The sequence below is a fragment of the Macrobrachium rosenbergii genome, chromosome 19 (genome assembly GCF_040412425.1).
Source record: "Macrobrachium rosenbergii isolate ZJJX-2024 chromosome 19, ASM4041242v1, whole genome shotgun sequence".
In the NCBI taxonomy this organism is placed as follows: domain Eukaryota; kingdom Metazoa; phylum Arthropoda; class Malacostraca; order Decapoda; family Palaemonidae; genus Macrobrachium; species Macrobrachium rosenbergii.
The window spans coordinates 30,199,728-30,217,361 of NC_089759.1; the positions used below are offsets into that span (position 1 = coordinate 30,199,728).

The 17,634-nt window shown below is 34.6% G+C and overlaps 1 protein-coding gene across 1 annotated transcript; it reads right to left on the minus strand.

The window, feature by feature from the left end:
* Positions 1 to 346: 346 nt before the first annotated feature.
* On the minus strand, positions 347 to 2,288 carry LOC136848523 (uncharacterized). The gene is made up of 3 exons (XM_067120793.1): positions 1,966 to 2,288; positions 1,761 to 1,831; positions 347 to 549 (listed from the first exon to the last, which is right to left on the minus strand). The coding sequence occupies exons 1-3, from the start codon at positions 2,286 to 2,288 to the stop codon at positions 347 to 349; spliced, it is 597 nt and encodes a 198-aa protein (XP_066976894.1).
* Positions 2,289 to 17,634: the final 15,346 nt, after the last annotated feature.

Sequence of the window (17,634 nt, forward strand, 5' to 3'; positions counted from 1 at the left end):
AAAAATTGTGTCTGATAGCATGTCCCAAACTCATTTTTGGAGCTGGCTGCGTTCCTTAGCAGACGGTATGAATTAGCATTGCTTTCAAGCTCACAGTTATTACATAACAATAGTAAATAAAAAAAATATAGGAGTACAGTGTTATTAAAATAACACATTTGAATTTGAGGCTTTGATTATCGTCAGGTACCATCTTTGCAGAAAGAAAAAAATGGCAATATTTGTACCCATGGTAATCAAGTCAGTTATTATTTACAGAAATAAAAACAATGTCCAATTATAATATATGAATTACGCTGTTAAATGAAAATCAGAAAGATAACATATTATGGTGATAATCAAATAATCATTGTTTTCTGTATGCTCGGCTGAGAAACTTTCTTGTTTCTCTCTGATTTTCAATTTTCTTCAAGAAGCTGAGTTGGTCATTGAATATGTACTTTTTCGCAGTTTTTGCACCTGATCCAGATGTTTTTTGTTCCAACAATTTCTTTTGTGATTTCATCCAAGCATCTCTCACATATTTCCATTTCTTACAAACCTGCTTTCCTGAAAGGCAAATTGGATTATTAGTACGGTATTTAATAAAAAAATAAAAACAAAAGAAAGCAGGCAAACCGTTCATGAGCCATAAACACACACACACTCACACACATACACAAACACACACTGTGAAGAGTATTGTGTATATTAAAAATGATTTACTTCTTATCCACTGAACCCTATCCTTCCCAAATAGGCCTATTTAAATTTGAAAAGTTACACACACACACAATGTTAAGAGTAATGTGTATATTAAAAATAATTTTCTGCTCACCCACTAAACCCTATCCTTCCCAAATAGGCCCATTTTAAATTTGAAAAGTTACACACACACACACACACACACACACACACACACACACACACACACACACACACACACACACACTCTGTGAAGAGTAATGTGTATATTAAGAATAATTTTCTTCTCACCCACTAAACCCCATTCTTTCCAAATAGGCCTATTTTAAATTTGAAAAACCCTCCCTCCCACACACACATTTATTGTTACTATATCCAAAATATTTTCCACATGTTGTTTTGCAGATATTTAGCAAGTGGATGTACATTTACAGAAGTACAGTATAGTTACAGAATTGAAATATCCACAACACCTGAAATTGTTAATTCTGTATGTCATGCCGTATGGAGTTTCCTTAAGGATGAATGTATACCCAAACCTTCATTAGAGCAATTGGAAAAAACTGCAGCAGGGTTCGAGAAGAAAGCAAATTTTCCAAGTTGCATCGGTGCTGTAGACGGGAAGCACATGAGGATCATGGAACCTCGAGACAGTGGTTCTGCGTTTTATAACTACAAAGATTACTTTTTTAATATTTTGATGGCTGTTGCAGATTCAGAATATAAGTTCACTTTTGTAGACAGTGGAGCGTATGGGAAGGATTGTGATTCGACCCCTTTTAAAAATACATCTTTCTGGAGATATATTGACCAAAATCTCCTTCCTCTACCCCAACCAAAACCATTGCCCGGTTCTCAGGAACCATGTGTGCCTTATGTCCTTTGAGGGGATGAAGCATTTGGTCTGCATGAAAACTTAATGCGGCCATATTGAGGAAGACAATTAAGTGTAAAAAAGAGAGTATTCAGTTATCGTTAAGTAGAGGAAGAACGTATGCTGAATGTCCATTTGGAATTTTAAGTAACAAATGGAGGCTATTCCATCGTCCCTTTGATGTATCTCTCCATGTTGTTACGAATACTGTCAAAGCATGCTGTGTTCTTCATAACTTTGTAAGAGAACGCGACGGCTTTAATTTTGAAAACGCTTTAACAATAAATGGATTAGAAGAGCTTGAACATCCTATAAATGTACGAGCTGGACCAGCAGGGAAATGACATCAGAAACACGTTTGCTGATTATTTCGCGAGTGAAGTAGGGCCTTTGAGTTGGCAACATACTAAAATATGACATTGAGAAAGTAAGTGAACTCTCTTCTAACTAGTAGTACTGTAAGTGCCTTTATGACTAAAATTGAAACAGTGGTTAGCCACTTTTTGCTTAATAAAAACGCTTGTAAAATCAAAGATAAATAAGTAATTATAAACTTCTCCTTGTCACTAAGATTTTCAAATCCTTCATTTAAACCACAGCATACTTCTCTCCAAGCAGACGTAACCAAGTTACGACTTTTACACTCCTCCATACTTGTATCCCATAAAACCGGTTTCGTCTCAACTAAAGAAATGAGAAGTCCTATATCAATATCTTGATCCACATCCATATCCATATAATTGATTATATGTTTTCACGATGAAAAGCAGTGACCTACTAATGCTTACCGCTTGTAAAGGCGGAAAAAAACCGCCTGGTGTGAAGATGCGTATTGAACTTGATGGCCAACTACAACCGCCAACGGGAGCGGCACCGCTTCCAGCCAGTGGGACTAGGCTCATGCAAAGCGGCGCCGCGACGGCAAAAAATCCGCGTCGCTACAATGTGAAAGGCTCCAGTAGGTTTATCAGTCGGCTTGTAGGCGCGGTGCCGCTCCGCTGGCGGAGACGGTTTTAAATCGCATATTGTGAAAGGTTATGAGTAGCAACGGTTGCTATGGGCGCGAAAGAGTTGCCAGTGAGGATATGCTGAGAAGAAATCCTACATGCTACGAAAATAGGCTCGCTACAAATTCGGATGGTATTACTTTTTTTTTTTTCAAATTGAATTTCATGTTCTTTTAAAATTGAAAGTCAATTTTTTTAATTTGAACTCCAACTTTTTTAGTGAGGGTCAACCTTTTTAATTTGAACCTCAACTTTTTTAATTTGCAAGTCAACTTTTTTAATAAAAAAGTAAACTTTTTTAATTTGAAGTTCAATTTCTTTAATATGAAAGTCAACTTTTGTAATATGAAGTTCAATTTTTTAAATATAAAAGTCAACTTTTTTTAAAACGAAGTTCAATTTTTTTTAATATGAAAGTCAATTTTTTTCAAATGGAGTTCAGTTTTTTCATTTGAGGGTGAAAATGTGTAGTCTCATTGAATGACATTTTATGCTAATGTTTAAGACTCATATCAGTTACTTTTACCTTAAGCACCTATACGAGCATGCACATTTTTAATGTCTCTGTTACCTTCATGTGTTATCTGTCTATATATGTAACGGGGAACATTTCTGTAAAAAGAATTTTTTTTTTTTTTGAGAAATTCCTCAGAATAAAATAAAATGGAAACGTATTTCGTCACAGAAAAACTGGATCGTCAGGCCGAGGCTTCTTAGAAAAGATGAATGGGACGAGAATAGGAGTGCAAGGCCAGGCCAATTTAGGCCCGGCAGGAAAAGGATGGGAAGAGCGAATGGAATGAGACGCTTTTGTTGGGTCACAACTTCCACTCGACGAGAAGACACGGCAGCTGCTTCTCCATTTTGCTTGTAACCTATGCAGAGCTGTTTTTCTTCGTTTTCCTTTCTCAAGGATTCAGTGTCAGTGATTTGTGGATTTACGCTGAGAATTACGTGAAATAATCAACCGGGAATTGCTAGTCTGAGAATGTTCTATCGCCATCATGGCAGTTTCTTAATTTTGTTCGGGATATGCTTGAGCGCATGCTGAAAAACTTCAAGCCTGGACTAATCAAGAATTCTTTTTCCACTTACTGTTCTTCATTTAAAATCACATGTTGTCCATTTGCTCCAAACATACTAAGCTATTTTTCTTAGTTTTTTTTTTATTTTACAGGTTTTATGATTGGGGATTTTACCTGAAGAAAAGGTGACATTATTAATTATGAATTCGTAATTGTAAGTAATTCTTTGCCTTCTGGAAGGATCTCCAGTCAGCCGCCGCCTTGTATTTTAGGTGATAGTATTTGTAACTAGGGAGTTGGTTTGAAAATCTGTGTGATAAAACTAATCGTGAGGTCCTGTTTCTTTGTTCAGTAGAATGACCTGCAAATTACTTCTTCCCTTCGCTAGGCTGCATGATTAACGAGTTAAAGACGATGTCTCTTCACGTGAAGCTAAAAACCTATTCGCTAAGAATTATACAGCGTTTATTTAGAACTTTTATTTTCTTACAGTGATTTTCCATACTTAGAACCAGTTGTTACTGCCAACAAAGTTCTGGGAATTTAAACCTCCGCCAAGCCAGAGCATTCCACCCTCAGAAAGGTCTCTTCTCCCCAAATGTACATTCCTATCTCACAAAATCTGATCATCTTTAGGTCTTCCTATGACACAATTTTTGTACTCAACAGACAACAAACAAATAAACCGAACGAAAATCAACCCTCTTGAAGGGAGGCGATGAATGATGTAAGTACTTTATGATTTTCAAGCAAACGATATTCCGGAAAGGTTTTACATCTTCACCAAGATCATATTACATTGTCTTTTCTCATTATCCGACTTTTAACAAACTTTGTGTATTTTCGTTGTAACATACGGACAAATGGACAATACGCTAAAATAACATTTCAACTTACTCTGCGCCTGTGAAGGTTTCGGACGTTATTATTATTTTTATCAATTCTGATGTTATTAAATATAATAATAATTATTCCAAATAATAATGCGTATTATTAATTACCAGGTAAAAAATATGATAAGTAAAATAACAAACTTAAGAGCTTATTAATGATTCTTGTTTCTTCTCAAAGCGGTGTTTTAATGAAAATAAATATTTCAGGTTGGCTACGACATAATTATGGCAGGTAGACTTTCTCATCGTAAATGTGCCCTTTTCATTGTATTAACCCTTCGAAAGGATTATTTCGGACAGAGACCCATTCCTGTTGCTCAAAATAACCCTAAATGGGCAGCCTTTTAATCAAAGGAGGGAGCATATTTGCCGGGAGACGTCGTTGGCTGCCACATATACAGCAGCTGAAATTTTCTTTAAATTCATTCTAGTCTCTGGAGAAGGAAACGAAGTTCCAGAAAAGAATAAGACTTGGTCATAGTTCTGCCAATAAATCTGCGGTATTCTCATTTCTAAGTATCCGCGTACTCGTCTGGCACTATTGTTGCTATTTTATATCTTTCCATTATCTCCTTCCTATCGGAAGAGTTCTTGTGCGGAGAAGCAAAAATGGTTAATTGCAGCAAACTGATGAAGTTCTTCACCTACTTCAGTCCTTTTTTACGTAATGCTTATCAAGGCATGTGGATGAACGCCATCTCTTCGTATCCTTATTTTAAAAATTGCTCAGAGGATTACATTCTATAAGGGCATTAAACTTCCCTCTAGGCAGTATCATTAGGTAGTGAAATGACCTGATGCCAGTTATAAATATTTCAGTTTGTCACAGATCTAATAACAACATTAAAGAAAGAGAGAGAGATTTGAATGAAGCAAGGGTGGAAAGGTTAGAAAAATGTGTGCGTTTATATTTACACACATAAAAAAAAAAAAAAAAAAAATATATATATATATATATATATATATATATATATATATATATATATATATATATATATATATATATATGTATGTGTGTGTGTGTGTGTGTGTGTGTGTGTGTATGTATGTGTATATTTGTAAATATATATATGTATATATATATATATATAATGTATAAAGTTATAAATTCATTCGGGAGTTGTTATCACCTTAGTATAATTATATCCTGTATATTCCCTCCCCCTCTCTCCTCTCTCTCTCTCTCTCTCTCTCTCTCTCTCTCTCTCTCTCTCTCTCTCTCTCTCTCTCTCCCCTGAACGCAGATCACCTTCCTCCTATTGAAAAGAAAACGCACCTCCAACATGAATGCCTCGCGTGATCCTGAATTCCAAACGTCTTGTGCCAGCTAATTAGGCTCACTCTTTCAGCAACACTTCCAGATGCAGATATTGCAAATTAATTTCTCCCAGGGCGCAGCTGAAGAGAACTGATTAAGTTCAATAAAACTTGCTTTCCCAGGTTCCTTGCCTCGAAATGAATCTTCAGTATTGAATTTCCTTACCCAGTTCCTTGAAATTCTTTATATTGTTTATTCTTTCAGTAGTCAGAATTAAAAATTGCACGTATATCTTTCTTTCTATGCTGTTGTTGTTGATGTGTTTGACATTGTTGATACCATTTGCCTCTCGCGATATAGATTTTGATTGTGATGATTTGTTAGATTCTCCAAGTGCATGCTTGTTGTATGATGTACACACATTACACACTATACATACACTACACACACACACACACACATATACACATATACATATATATACATATATATATATATATATATATATATATATATATATGTGTGTGTGTGTGTGTGTGTGTGTGTGTGTATCTGCGTGTATCTGCTTATGTATGCGAATACGTTAACACTGAAATTAATAAGCATCATATATTCTAGACGCGTAATGGTTTATTTGAAAAATGAGTCTGAGGTTCGTTGCGTGTCTCTAAATCATTCCAGGATTAATGCTTGCGACCTCTCAGGCTATCAAAGGATGCTGTCCTTATCGGCCGGTGTAACTAGACCAATGAGTCCCATTTATAGATCAGATTTCTTATTAAAAGGGTGACTGAAGACCTGAATATTGAAGAGGGAAATCGAAAACAAAATGCAGTTAAAAACATTTGAAATTGGTGGAAATTTGTAGATAAAAAAAAATGCAGCTGTCACTTCCTACAATGGGACGAGAAAGGCACAGTGCAAGTGACCGTCCTCATCCCAGGGTCAGAGGCGATTTTAAGATGGTAGCCTTAAAATTGTTGAGATTCCCGCAACCCACTTTTCAGTGGCTGTGGGTCTAATCCGGGGTCTTTTACGTTTTTGGTTAAATACCTCCAGCGTTTAATCAGTGTAACGTTTAATCACCTCCGCCAGGAAGAAGGTCGTGTACTCGTCTCTCTTTTTGTCTATTTTACTTGTGTTTGTATTATTCTTTATGATGGCTAAATACCTGAAATACCACGAACAATTTTATATATATACCTCACTTAAATTTTTAAATATTTAGAAAAAATAGACATACGGACGCAACTTTTTCAATGCTAAATACACTTTTTACGTGATGTTTGTATTTCATTAAATTCAAATAAGAAAACCATATTCAGAACGAACACTAGATTGATAAATGCTCGATTTCATGTCAAAATGTCGGGCGTCAAAATGTCGCAGGCACTAATGTCGCCCATCAAAATGTTGCGCGACAAAATGGCGCGCGTCAATATGTCGTCACTGTCAGAATGTCGCCGCAGTCAAAACGTCGCGTGTCAATATGTCGTACGTTATAATGTCGTCACTGACGATGAGTAATGTCCAAGCAAACAGGGAAGCAATGGGCAAGAAATAATAGATAATTTTAGTCTTCTGTAAATATTTTCAAGGTTATATTCATGCTTGCGAAAGGAGGAAGGTTGGAGTGAATTGAAAATCGAGTAATGTATTGCAGGGCAACTGCCACCTCAAGGCCGTAGGCGATACTTCAATAGAAACGAGAGAATTTAGAGAATTGTGAATTTTTACGCAAACCGGGATCTGATTGATTACTTGCGAGGCCTGGCTCGTAATTGCCGTTTTTTGACTCCGAGAAATGATAGTGAGAGCTGTCACTAGAGAACGAGTTTCCACATGAAATTGAGTAAACCTTTCGAAGACTATTGACGTATTCATTTTAAAAGGATTCACTGAAGGCAAACTAATGACACTTTGGGTTTAAAGTGCCTCTTAATACTGAAACATCATATTGAACATTTCGCAGTTTACACAACGGGCGAACATTCCTCTTCGGATGCAGTTTATACATTTTCATACCAAAAAAAATATTAATCCAAGATTGGATTCATTATGCATGTCAGTTGAAGGCTGATTGATAAAAGTTAGTAGAAAAATTTCCACAATATACAAAAGTCTTCACCATGCTGAACAAAATAGACCCTCCCGTATGTCTGCATATTGACCCAAATGTGCCAAAAGGCAAACTTTTAACACCAAACTTAACTTTTGCTATATGAATGAAAAGCAGGTTGTTTCTTCTGTAAATCTGCATGATTTGTGCTCTAAAATGAACTAACAGTGATTAATATTTCGATAAAAAACAGCATATTTCCGCCCTTTCAAACTGAGTGAGAATATGGAACTTCTGCAAAGGAGTCAAAGTATTCTCCGTAATTCTTGATTTAAAGATATTTATAGTGATTTGAGATTCCACCAGCTCTTATGGACGAAGAGCACCTCAGTTTTCCCTTTGGAAAGAAGATATTGTAAAAATAATTCACATCATAAATAGATTGAGAGAAATTCTTTACTTCGCCTCATTAGCTCTGCAACAAAGCTAATTTACTTCTAAAGTATATCCCGGGAAATTATGAATGCTTTGCACTCCCAATAAACTCATGATGTGAAACTTTTGAAAATGAATGACAAAGAAATGGCATTCTTTGAGTTAATTTAGTAACATTTTGGACAACTGAAGTGTCTGCCAAAGAATATCATTGCTGTAAGAGTCAAGAAGATCGATTCATATAAATGCATAATATATGTAAACTTCAAAACATTACAGTTTCTTTTAATCCGTTACATTTTAATACAGACAATGTTTCATTCTCCTTCTGCGCTAAGAGGACGTACTCCATTTTTTAATGAAATATCCATCAGGAGTTTTTTATGACGGTTACACTGACCATTCATTAAAATGATAGACCTACTTTTGAAAGAATTTTTAGAGTTTGTGTTAGCAAGTACCGACACTAGTGCCTAGGAATAATCAAAGTGGCTTGTTGGGAAAAGTGTAATCTTTGTTCATTTCCACCACTTTTGGAAACTGGGCTCATGGCTGAACATTTGAACTACTGAAGGAAATGATAGGTTGAATATCTATTACTTGTAAAATAAATCTTCTCAGTATTACTATTATATTGCTCATTTGTTGCCATAATGCCTGTTTTTTCCGCTTATACAGATGGCCTGTAAGTCAAAAAACACCATTTCTATTCTAGGAACCTATTTCATGTAAACATGATATTTGTTGATACTGCCGACATGTTACAGTTTTGCTTAATGTAATGCGTACGGTAATCCATATGCGTTCCAAAAATAAAGCATCGTACTCTTCACATCCGACTGAGCTCGGAAAATGCAGATTTTTATTGTTTTTATACTGAAAACGAGGAATGATTTGGTGACCACGTACCTTTGTGCCTAAGGGAGTGCGCCTGTTATTCTGGTGCATAATATTTATAGCTGACATGACACTCACTGAAAAAGAGACTATCGTTGTTTACATATTAAAATTCGTTATTACACTTTTATCAGTATTAAGACAAACTTCAGTACCCGCACAGCCAGCGCATGTGTGCGCGCGCTTGTTACGCATAATACTATATACTTCTGGAGAAGATACAAAAATTTAAACTCCTCTTTCTTAGGTGATATTATAATAGTATACTTGAGCAAGTGCATATAAACTGACCACTTTACCTGTAGACTTTTTCTTGTTGAATGTACATCTGTAAAGCGTATGTATGCCGAGTAGGATGCAAAAACAATTTTTTCGTACTTGGTATACTTTCAAACGTAGTTTTATAAATCTAATGAACGAACAATTTATGTATAGTACTAAATTTTTTCAAAATTCTGACTGAATAACATCAGTTGAATTATATTCTCATGAAGGGAGAATGACCCGTTGCCATTCGTCCTAAAGCAACATTGCTTTAAGAAGAGACTGGGTGGTTTTGAATCTTATATTTAATAAGTACAGGACTGCGCGAATCGAGCCTTTAGTTTCATCTTGAACTATGTCAGGTTTGCTGGACTGGTTAGAATATTATTCTAAAACCATTGTTTGATAGGAAACGAAAGTTATGAAACGTATTTGACATTTGACAGATACTGGTACGTACCTTGATGTCGCTTCTGTGTATTTATGTATGTTATTGAGATATCATCTTTGGCTGCTAATGGAACTTAAATTACTGAGTTGTAGTGAGGACATAGTTTTTTTATCTGATAAACTGTGTTATTGTTACAATGACTTGCTCAAGCGAATAATTTTACAGAGAAAAGTATAATTTTTTGCAATGGTTTTTCTGTAAAAGGTAGCAGGAACAGAAAGTCTTAGTTAATGTTTTCCTTTGAAATCCAATAATCCTTGAGGAATTCAAATTGAAACATTTAATCAGCGTAAAACCTTATGTCTTAGAGACTGAACATATACACATTTGATTAGCGCAAAGGCTCCCTCTCCACCCAAGATAGGACCTGGGAGAACCAGGCAGTGACTGCTGATGACACTCTAGATAGTAAGGTCATGTAGCGGGTGAAATTTAATCAAGCCATGAGCAGGGCTAGGGGCTCGGGATCACCACACTGTGAAGTCCAGATGAAACTAACTGAGAACCACAACGTAACATTTACAGACTTCATACACTATCATTAATAATATGTATGATGCAGCTTATTACGCTTTTACGAAGTCGTGGAAAGAAGTTATTCGATCTGTGTCCAATCACCTGAAGGTTATAGTTAGGTTGAGTGCTATTCCTTCTTTTCTTTTTAATGAAGTTAAGGCCACTGGCCTACTTGAAAACGTAAGATTATCTTTCAACCCATTTTGCGCTTATCTTGCAACGAAAGTTTTCGAATGCACGACGTAAAGAAAATGATTGTTGCAATATAGGTCGCTGTTGCCAGCCCTAGGAGAGCTGTTAATCAGCTCAGTGGTCTGGTTAAACTAAGGTATACTTATTTGAAGAAATCTCCATAAGGCTATTGAATTAATTTTTCTTCCAAATGGTGGTCAGGGGAAGCTGAGAAAGATGGCATTTTTTATATGCACATCTAGTGGAAAAATTGAAGGAAAGAAAGAATAGAAAATCAAGGAGAGCGAGAACGCTTTTAATAAAAAAAAATGAGGATAGGTAGCTGTTCACCTCATACAGAGAGAGAGAGAGAGAGAGAGAGAGAGAGAGAGAGAGAGAGAGAGAATAAAATGACCAATGGTAAAATTTTTCGTAGTAAAATGAAAAGAACCAAAAAAGGATGACAGAATGTGTTCCATTGAAAAGCCAGAAAAAAATAGCACCAATTACATTCTTATGCAACCCATCCAGAAAGAGAGATGGAGAAGGGGTAGGTAGAGAGTGAGAGAACAAGAGCAACAAAAGGCACCAAGGAAAGAAAAAGAGAAGAGCGTAAATGAAGACAACAAAGAGCTTCTAAAAGCTGCAACAGAGCGGAAGCTCTTTGAGTCTGAGCAGAATCCGTAGCCTTTTCAGAACAAATACTTCGTTGGATCCATTTTGACCTTTCTGCTTGTACGAATATAAGACCAAAGGTCTCCAGATAGCACAGTATATTGCCAGCCTGATATTACGTCAGTCCCACTGGACGCTTTTTTGTATTTTTCTCTCCTTATTCGTCTTAGAATGGATGGTGTGTGCTAACGATAGTATAATAGTAGGTAATTGATATAAGTCTCATTATTACGCAGACTTATTATTCAGAATATTAATAGGTGTGCCACAAAGACCTATTTCTTATACGTTGCAGTGGCGCCCAGTGAGTATATATAACGATGGGGATACAGTTTTGTTATTGAACAAAGAATGCTGGATGATGAAATCGCTGGAATTTACGTGAAAGGCCTATTTCTACAAACAAGTTTCGAGTGGCGCTTCATTGGTAACACCTCACAGTCCCAGAGCTTGGCCTTTGGCAACTCTATATTTCCACTCTATTCCATTCATGGGTAATTATATATAAGGGAACTACGGATAGGTTATAAAATGGAGGTACAGTATAGTGGTAACTTAGATACATTTGTGACGGACAGTGTAGATTTTTTATGCTCTGTCTTTTCCAAGTAAAAATGTATTGATTTAACTTCCTCCTCCCCTCCCCTCCTCCCCTCCCCAACCCTCTTTCACTTCACAGTTAACATAAATAGCACTATTAAAGCTAACAAAATATAAAATTGTTAAGCCTTTTATATGATTATTTGTTGAATAATCAGACAAGTGAAAATTGCCTCAGCAATACTCTGACACAGCCAACACGCATCCTGACGCAAGCGAACGAAGCTCTTCTACAACAGCAGCACAGTCGTTTCTGAACAGAGCATTAATAGACAAGGCTTTTCCGTTGCGTCAAAGGAACCAAGCATCTAAGACTTTATGTAAATATGAGGACAATACCCGTGGATTCTGTATCCGTCAGGTCATCTATTTCTGATGGTGTTCTGGGAATACAAAGGTGTTGTGGGTTATTGTTGAGAGGGCTGAATGTGGTTAACGTGATACGCCAGATGCAAGGCACTGTACCTCTCGTAAGGTGGATTTATTCCATATTCTTTTTATCATTGCGGAAAACGTGGTCTCCCACACTAGGCAAGGTCCAGATTGGTTTGGGAGACGGCCTGATTGACCGACTATTACGAACTAGCGTTACAATGGTAATGTTCATTGGAATAGAAAATTCTGTTTCTGTTGCAACTCGACTCTCATTCAGTGTATGATATGAAGCTAATTTTAGTGGGCAGTGCTAAAGCAATGCGAGAATGTTTAATACCCTCTGATTACTGGACCACGATTGCATCCGCGCACCCGGCTGTACGAAAAAAATGCATAATAAAACGAAATTAGTCGTTGGTTTTCGAATCACTGAAGAATACATAATCATACTTCTATTCCAGAGGGATGTAGTTATGGCATTCCTGTGAAATAGTTACAATCAGTTCAGTATCATAAGAGCAGTTTTTTCTTCTTGTTGCACTGAAACTTCTGTTTGTTATTGCAATACCTTCTAGATGAAGGTTTGCAGTATGTCAGTATCACTTTTGTCATATGGTTTCCTAAGTTCCATTTACATCAATTCAGTTTTTACCATTATTGCTCCAACTTTTTATCACTCTGGTTTCATTAAAAATAATTGATTTAATCCCCCCATGCATAATTTAAATTTGCACTGCTCTTCCTTTACCAGTCCTACTATTCCCGCTCTTGGTCACTCAGTGGAAGTTATACATTTTTCTAGGTTGAGTAATTAACGTTATGCCCATAGTGTTTACAATGCCTTCCATCCATTTCCCGTTTTACAAAAAACAAAGTAAAGCGAAGTAAAGAATGGGTTTAATGATGTTATTTCAAATGACTTTCCGAACTGGAAGACCAACAAAATTGGAGCTAAACACGTAAATAGGAAAATGTGTATGATAATGAAAAATGCATATACAGTAATAAAAAAAAAAAAATATATATATATATATATATATATATATATATATATATATATATATATATATATGTATATATACACATACATAAACATATACAGTATATATACACATATATATATCAATATATATATATATATATATATATATATATATATATATATATATATATATATATATATATATATATATATATATATATATATATATATATATATATAATAAAAGGAGCCCATAAAAACAAAAGTGCAGAAATTATAGCATTATATTTCGAAGACAAGTGTCTTCCTCAAGGGACACTCGGACAGGCAGTGGATTTGGAAATAGAGAACAGTGCTATATACACAGTTGAAGGAAAGTTCCGGAAGTCGGCTGCTACGTCACTCCTGTTGACAGCTTCTTAATCTTCTTAAACGCTGGTTGGAGGAAGATTTTATCAATCAGATCTGAATCCCAGGCTTCTTTTGAGAGGTTCACCATTTTCTTTGTTTAATCAGTGCTGATTCTACCATTTGGCTTTTGAACCGACCATTGCTGCTATAAATTATAAATGACATATTCCGGTTTATTCTACGATTATGATGATTTATGTGGTTAAAAATAGCTGAGCTCTGTTGGCCTCATCTTCCTAAACGTTTGTGTTGTAAATTAGTATTTGGGGGAGTGATTTACCTGTAAACCCGATGTAGGATTGGTCACAGTCAAGGCAAGGGACTTTGTATACCTGTGTGTCTTTGGGGACTGGCTTTTGTTCGGCGTTAATTAGGTATTTGGCTAGGGTATTAGGGTAAGTAAAAACAAAAGGGGTTAGAATTTCCAAGTGTCTGTGTCAACGTCTTAATCCTGTCCAGGTGTGGGATTTTTATATCACTGTTGGGCGTCTCCCTGGTCATGTTTTGAGGGGGTCGTTAGAAAACGGTGTTTGCTTTATGGACAGCTTTCTCAATAATATGATCTACCAACCCCCTCAAATATCTTCAGTTGGATACAAAGTGCAGAACTTAATTTGAAGAAGACGTTTACCATTTTTGAGAATTCAGAGAACGAATCTTCGGTGAAAACGTCGTTAAACTGAATAAACTTGATTGTCGGAAATCTGATGGCATCTATATTCGGTATATCACGGACAACACTAAGCTCGAACTCGGTTAGTAGAGTTTGGTAAGTCCTCTGTCTATTATAACGGAGGCATTTTTTTCCTTCTGTACGCGGTAACCATAATAAAAGCATTATTAAGATGCGGTAAACATGTGCACAACAATGTCATATCGTTAAACCATAAAAACGTGAATTCAACCAATAACAACCAAATCAGCGAACATCTGCATATAGTCATGGAGACCCAAAATAATAATAAAAAAAAAATTATCAAGAAAGGGTAGATAACTGAGTAGTCCCATCAAAACAAAACAAAGACTACCGTGTTGCCAGGCTAGCAATTCTTATACTCAACTTATAAAAAAGTCTGTGAGATTATGATGTATCCAAACTGGAAAAATCAAGAATCATTATAAATAGTCATTCAGGTCTGCGTAACTTTGCCTTCTTTTAGCAGTAAGTTAAACGTTAATGAACTAGAACATTCTCCAGAGCACATGAAAATGCGCATGCCATCTGTGGAAAAAACTTTGAATCAGTGTATGCATTTTCTTTTCCTCTTCAAGGAAGCTTCTCAAGAACATGCTTTCTTTATTCCTGAGACGCTTGCCTGAAGAGAAAAAGGAAAAGCATAGATTGATGAAAAGCCTAAATAAAAAGATAAAACCCTATAAATAATGCCATTGACTTCAATACAAATTGTACAAGAGAGTAATTATGCCAAACAAACATATAATCTATTATTATATATATAATCTATATATTATATAATATATATATGTATATATATATATATATATATATATATATATATATATATAGAGAGAGAGAGAGAGAGAGAGAGAGATATATATATATATATATATATATATATATATATATATTATACGTCTCTCTCTCTCTCTCTCTCTCTCTCTCTCTCTCTCTCTCTCTCTCTCTCTCTCTCTCTCTCTCTCTCTCTCTCTCTCTATCTCCCTGTATATATATATATATATATATATATATATATATATATATATATATACCTGTATATATGTATGTATTTGAGTATATAAATATGAACTTAAGTACATATTTAATTCAATGGATATTGTCCACGGAAGATGATGCTTTCACCGTTTTCTGTTTCCCGCCCTTATGGGATACAAGCAATGAGTATTATATAAAAATATATACATATATAAATGCTGTATTTTTTATATATATGTATATAATATATATGTATATATATGTGTATATACAGTATATGAAAATACATGAAGATATATATTTATATATATAATTATATATGTGTTCATATATATTTTCATATATATATATATATATATATATATATATATATATATATATATATATATATATATATATATATATATATATATACGTGTATGTATGTGTATGTAGGCTACATGAAATAAATTACATATGTATATATAAATATGTATATATGTGCATATATATATATATATATATATATATATATATATATATATAAATATATATATATATATATATATATATATATATATATATATATAAATATATATATATATATATATATATATATATATATATATATATATATATATATATATATATATATATATATATATAATTATATATTTATACATACATATGTAATATATTTCATACACATACACACATATATATACATGAAAATATACATGAATACATAATTGTATATATAGATATAAATTTTCATGTATTTTCATATACTGTATATACATATATATTATATATAATATATATAAAAATACAGCATTCTGGGTTTGAAAAAAAAGATATGCTAAAGGTTTTTGCTTTGAAATCGGCATATTTACAATATACGAAGAAAAATTTTTTCAAGCCTATTCTTATAAGTAACTGTATAATAATTTATGAAGTTGTTTGGTATTGTAGTTATTTATTTTAAACTGGCCAGATCAGACAAGTGAAAATATTTCAACAGTCTCAGAGCAACGTAAATAATTTGCATGCAATGGATCAAGATAACCGGTTGTCCTACCTTATAATAATACTCTAAACGTATGGAAAGATGTTTAATCTGAAGTAAATCTGTTGACTAAAGGAAATATTTTAAATGTTATGAAGCCAGCAATTTTATTCTTGTTTGGGAATGAAATTGTGTACACCAGACTTCATAATGAGTAGGCTTAATCGATATTAATATCTATTTACATTCCTTGTATCTTCCTGTCAACTAATGAAAACTGCAATTACTCGTAAAAGTATACAAAAAATTGTTACCGCTATTTTAGTTAATTTATATCCTCCTTACTTCAAGGCCGTGTCGTTATTTTATCATTAATATGATAGTTTACATTTTAAATGAACACCAAGTCGGCTATCGAAGCTTGCATGACACTTAAGGGCACTGTAGGTGATTGTCACTGACACTCAGCAGCATTACATACCACATGTACTGTATGGGGATCAGCAACCTCGGAATTAAGCAGTTTGGTTATTATGTGTTGGCATTTGCAGCTAAGCTGTGTGAGACTAAATTTGGTTGCTTTTGTTGATTCGTCAGTCGTTTTCTCCAGAATTACAAAATACATTCTACTCTAATTCTCTTTTTTCTCTCAGGATTTATCGAGTATCCGACTACAAAAGCCGTCGCGTTACAAACGGATGCAGAAAGTTGAACAAAGATTAAACCTTTCCAATTTTACACAAGGGTAGATTAGTTCTGTCAGTAAGAGACCCAGATGTTTGGCAGGGCATCAAAGTTGAACCTATTTCCTCTTGATTTTTACAACTTTTAGTGTTATGATTGAAGGATAAACAGTATAATACAAATTAAACTGTATGAAATTCGTTCCATGTACCTTGAGGCTAAAAGATCCTAGCCATTATTTTCTTTTTATTTTATTACATTTGCCTCGGTGAACAGAAAATGAAGTCAGTTATAAGAAACAGACTACTTGTAGATATTTTCGTTGTTAACTCTCTTGATTTACTGGCTCGGCCTCTTATTACGTCCTTCATTCTTACAGAGGAAAATCATGATATTCATCTTTATGACAGTTCCGGTCCTTTGTATGCGATACGATAATGCCATTTTCTTTATCACTATTTATTTTTTCAGTTAACAAGGCCCATTTATGTTGGGGAAAAATTTTAGAACTGCCTTTCACAGCTCACACATTTACAGGTTGCCTTTGCGCAAAGGCTCGTCCTGTCATAAGGCCTGCTCAGTCTAAACCATCCAACCACATGAAGCCTTCTAAACACAGGAATTTCCTTTTCAGAAAGGACCTTATCTTTGAATACTGAGAGATGACTTCTTATAGCCTATGACAGCATTCTCTCTCTGATTTGCTTTTTAGA

Bases quoted from the DNA above. Each gene is read 5' to 3' on its own strand.
- LOC136848523 (XM_067120793.1), bottom strand. From the start codon at position 2,288: ATGGATGTGGATCAAGATATTGATATAGGACTTCTCATTTCTTTAGTT. The intron at 1,832-1,965 runs GTATGTTGCCAA...TTATTGTTAAAG, and splicing joins TTTCTCAATGTCATATTTTA to CGTTTTCAAAATTAAAGCCG. The intron at 550-1,760 runs GTAACAACATGG...TTTGCCTTTCAG, and splicing joins AGCATGCTTTGACAGTATTC to GAAAGCAGGTTTGTAAGAAA.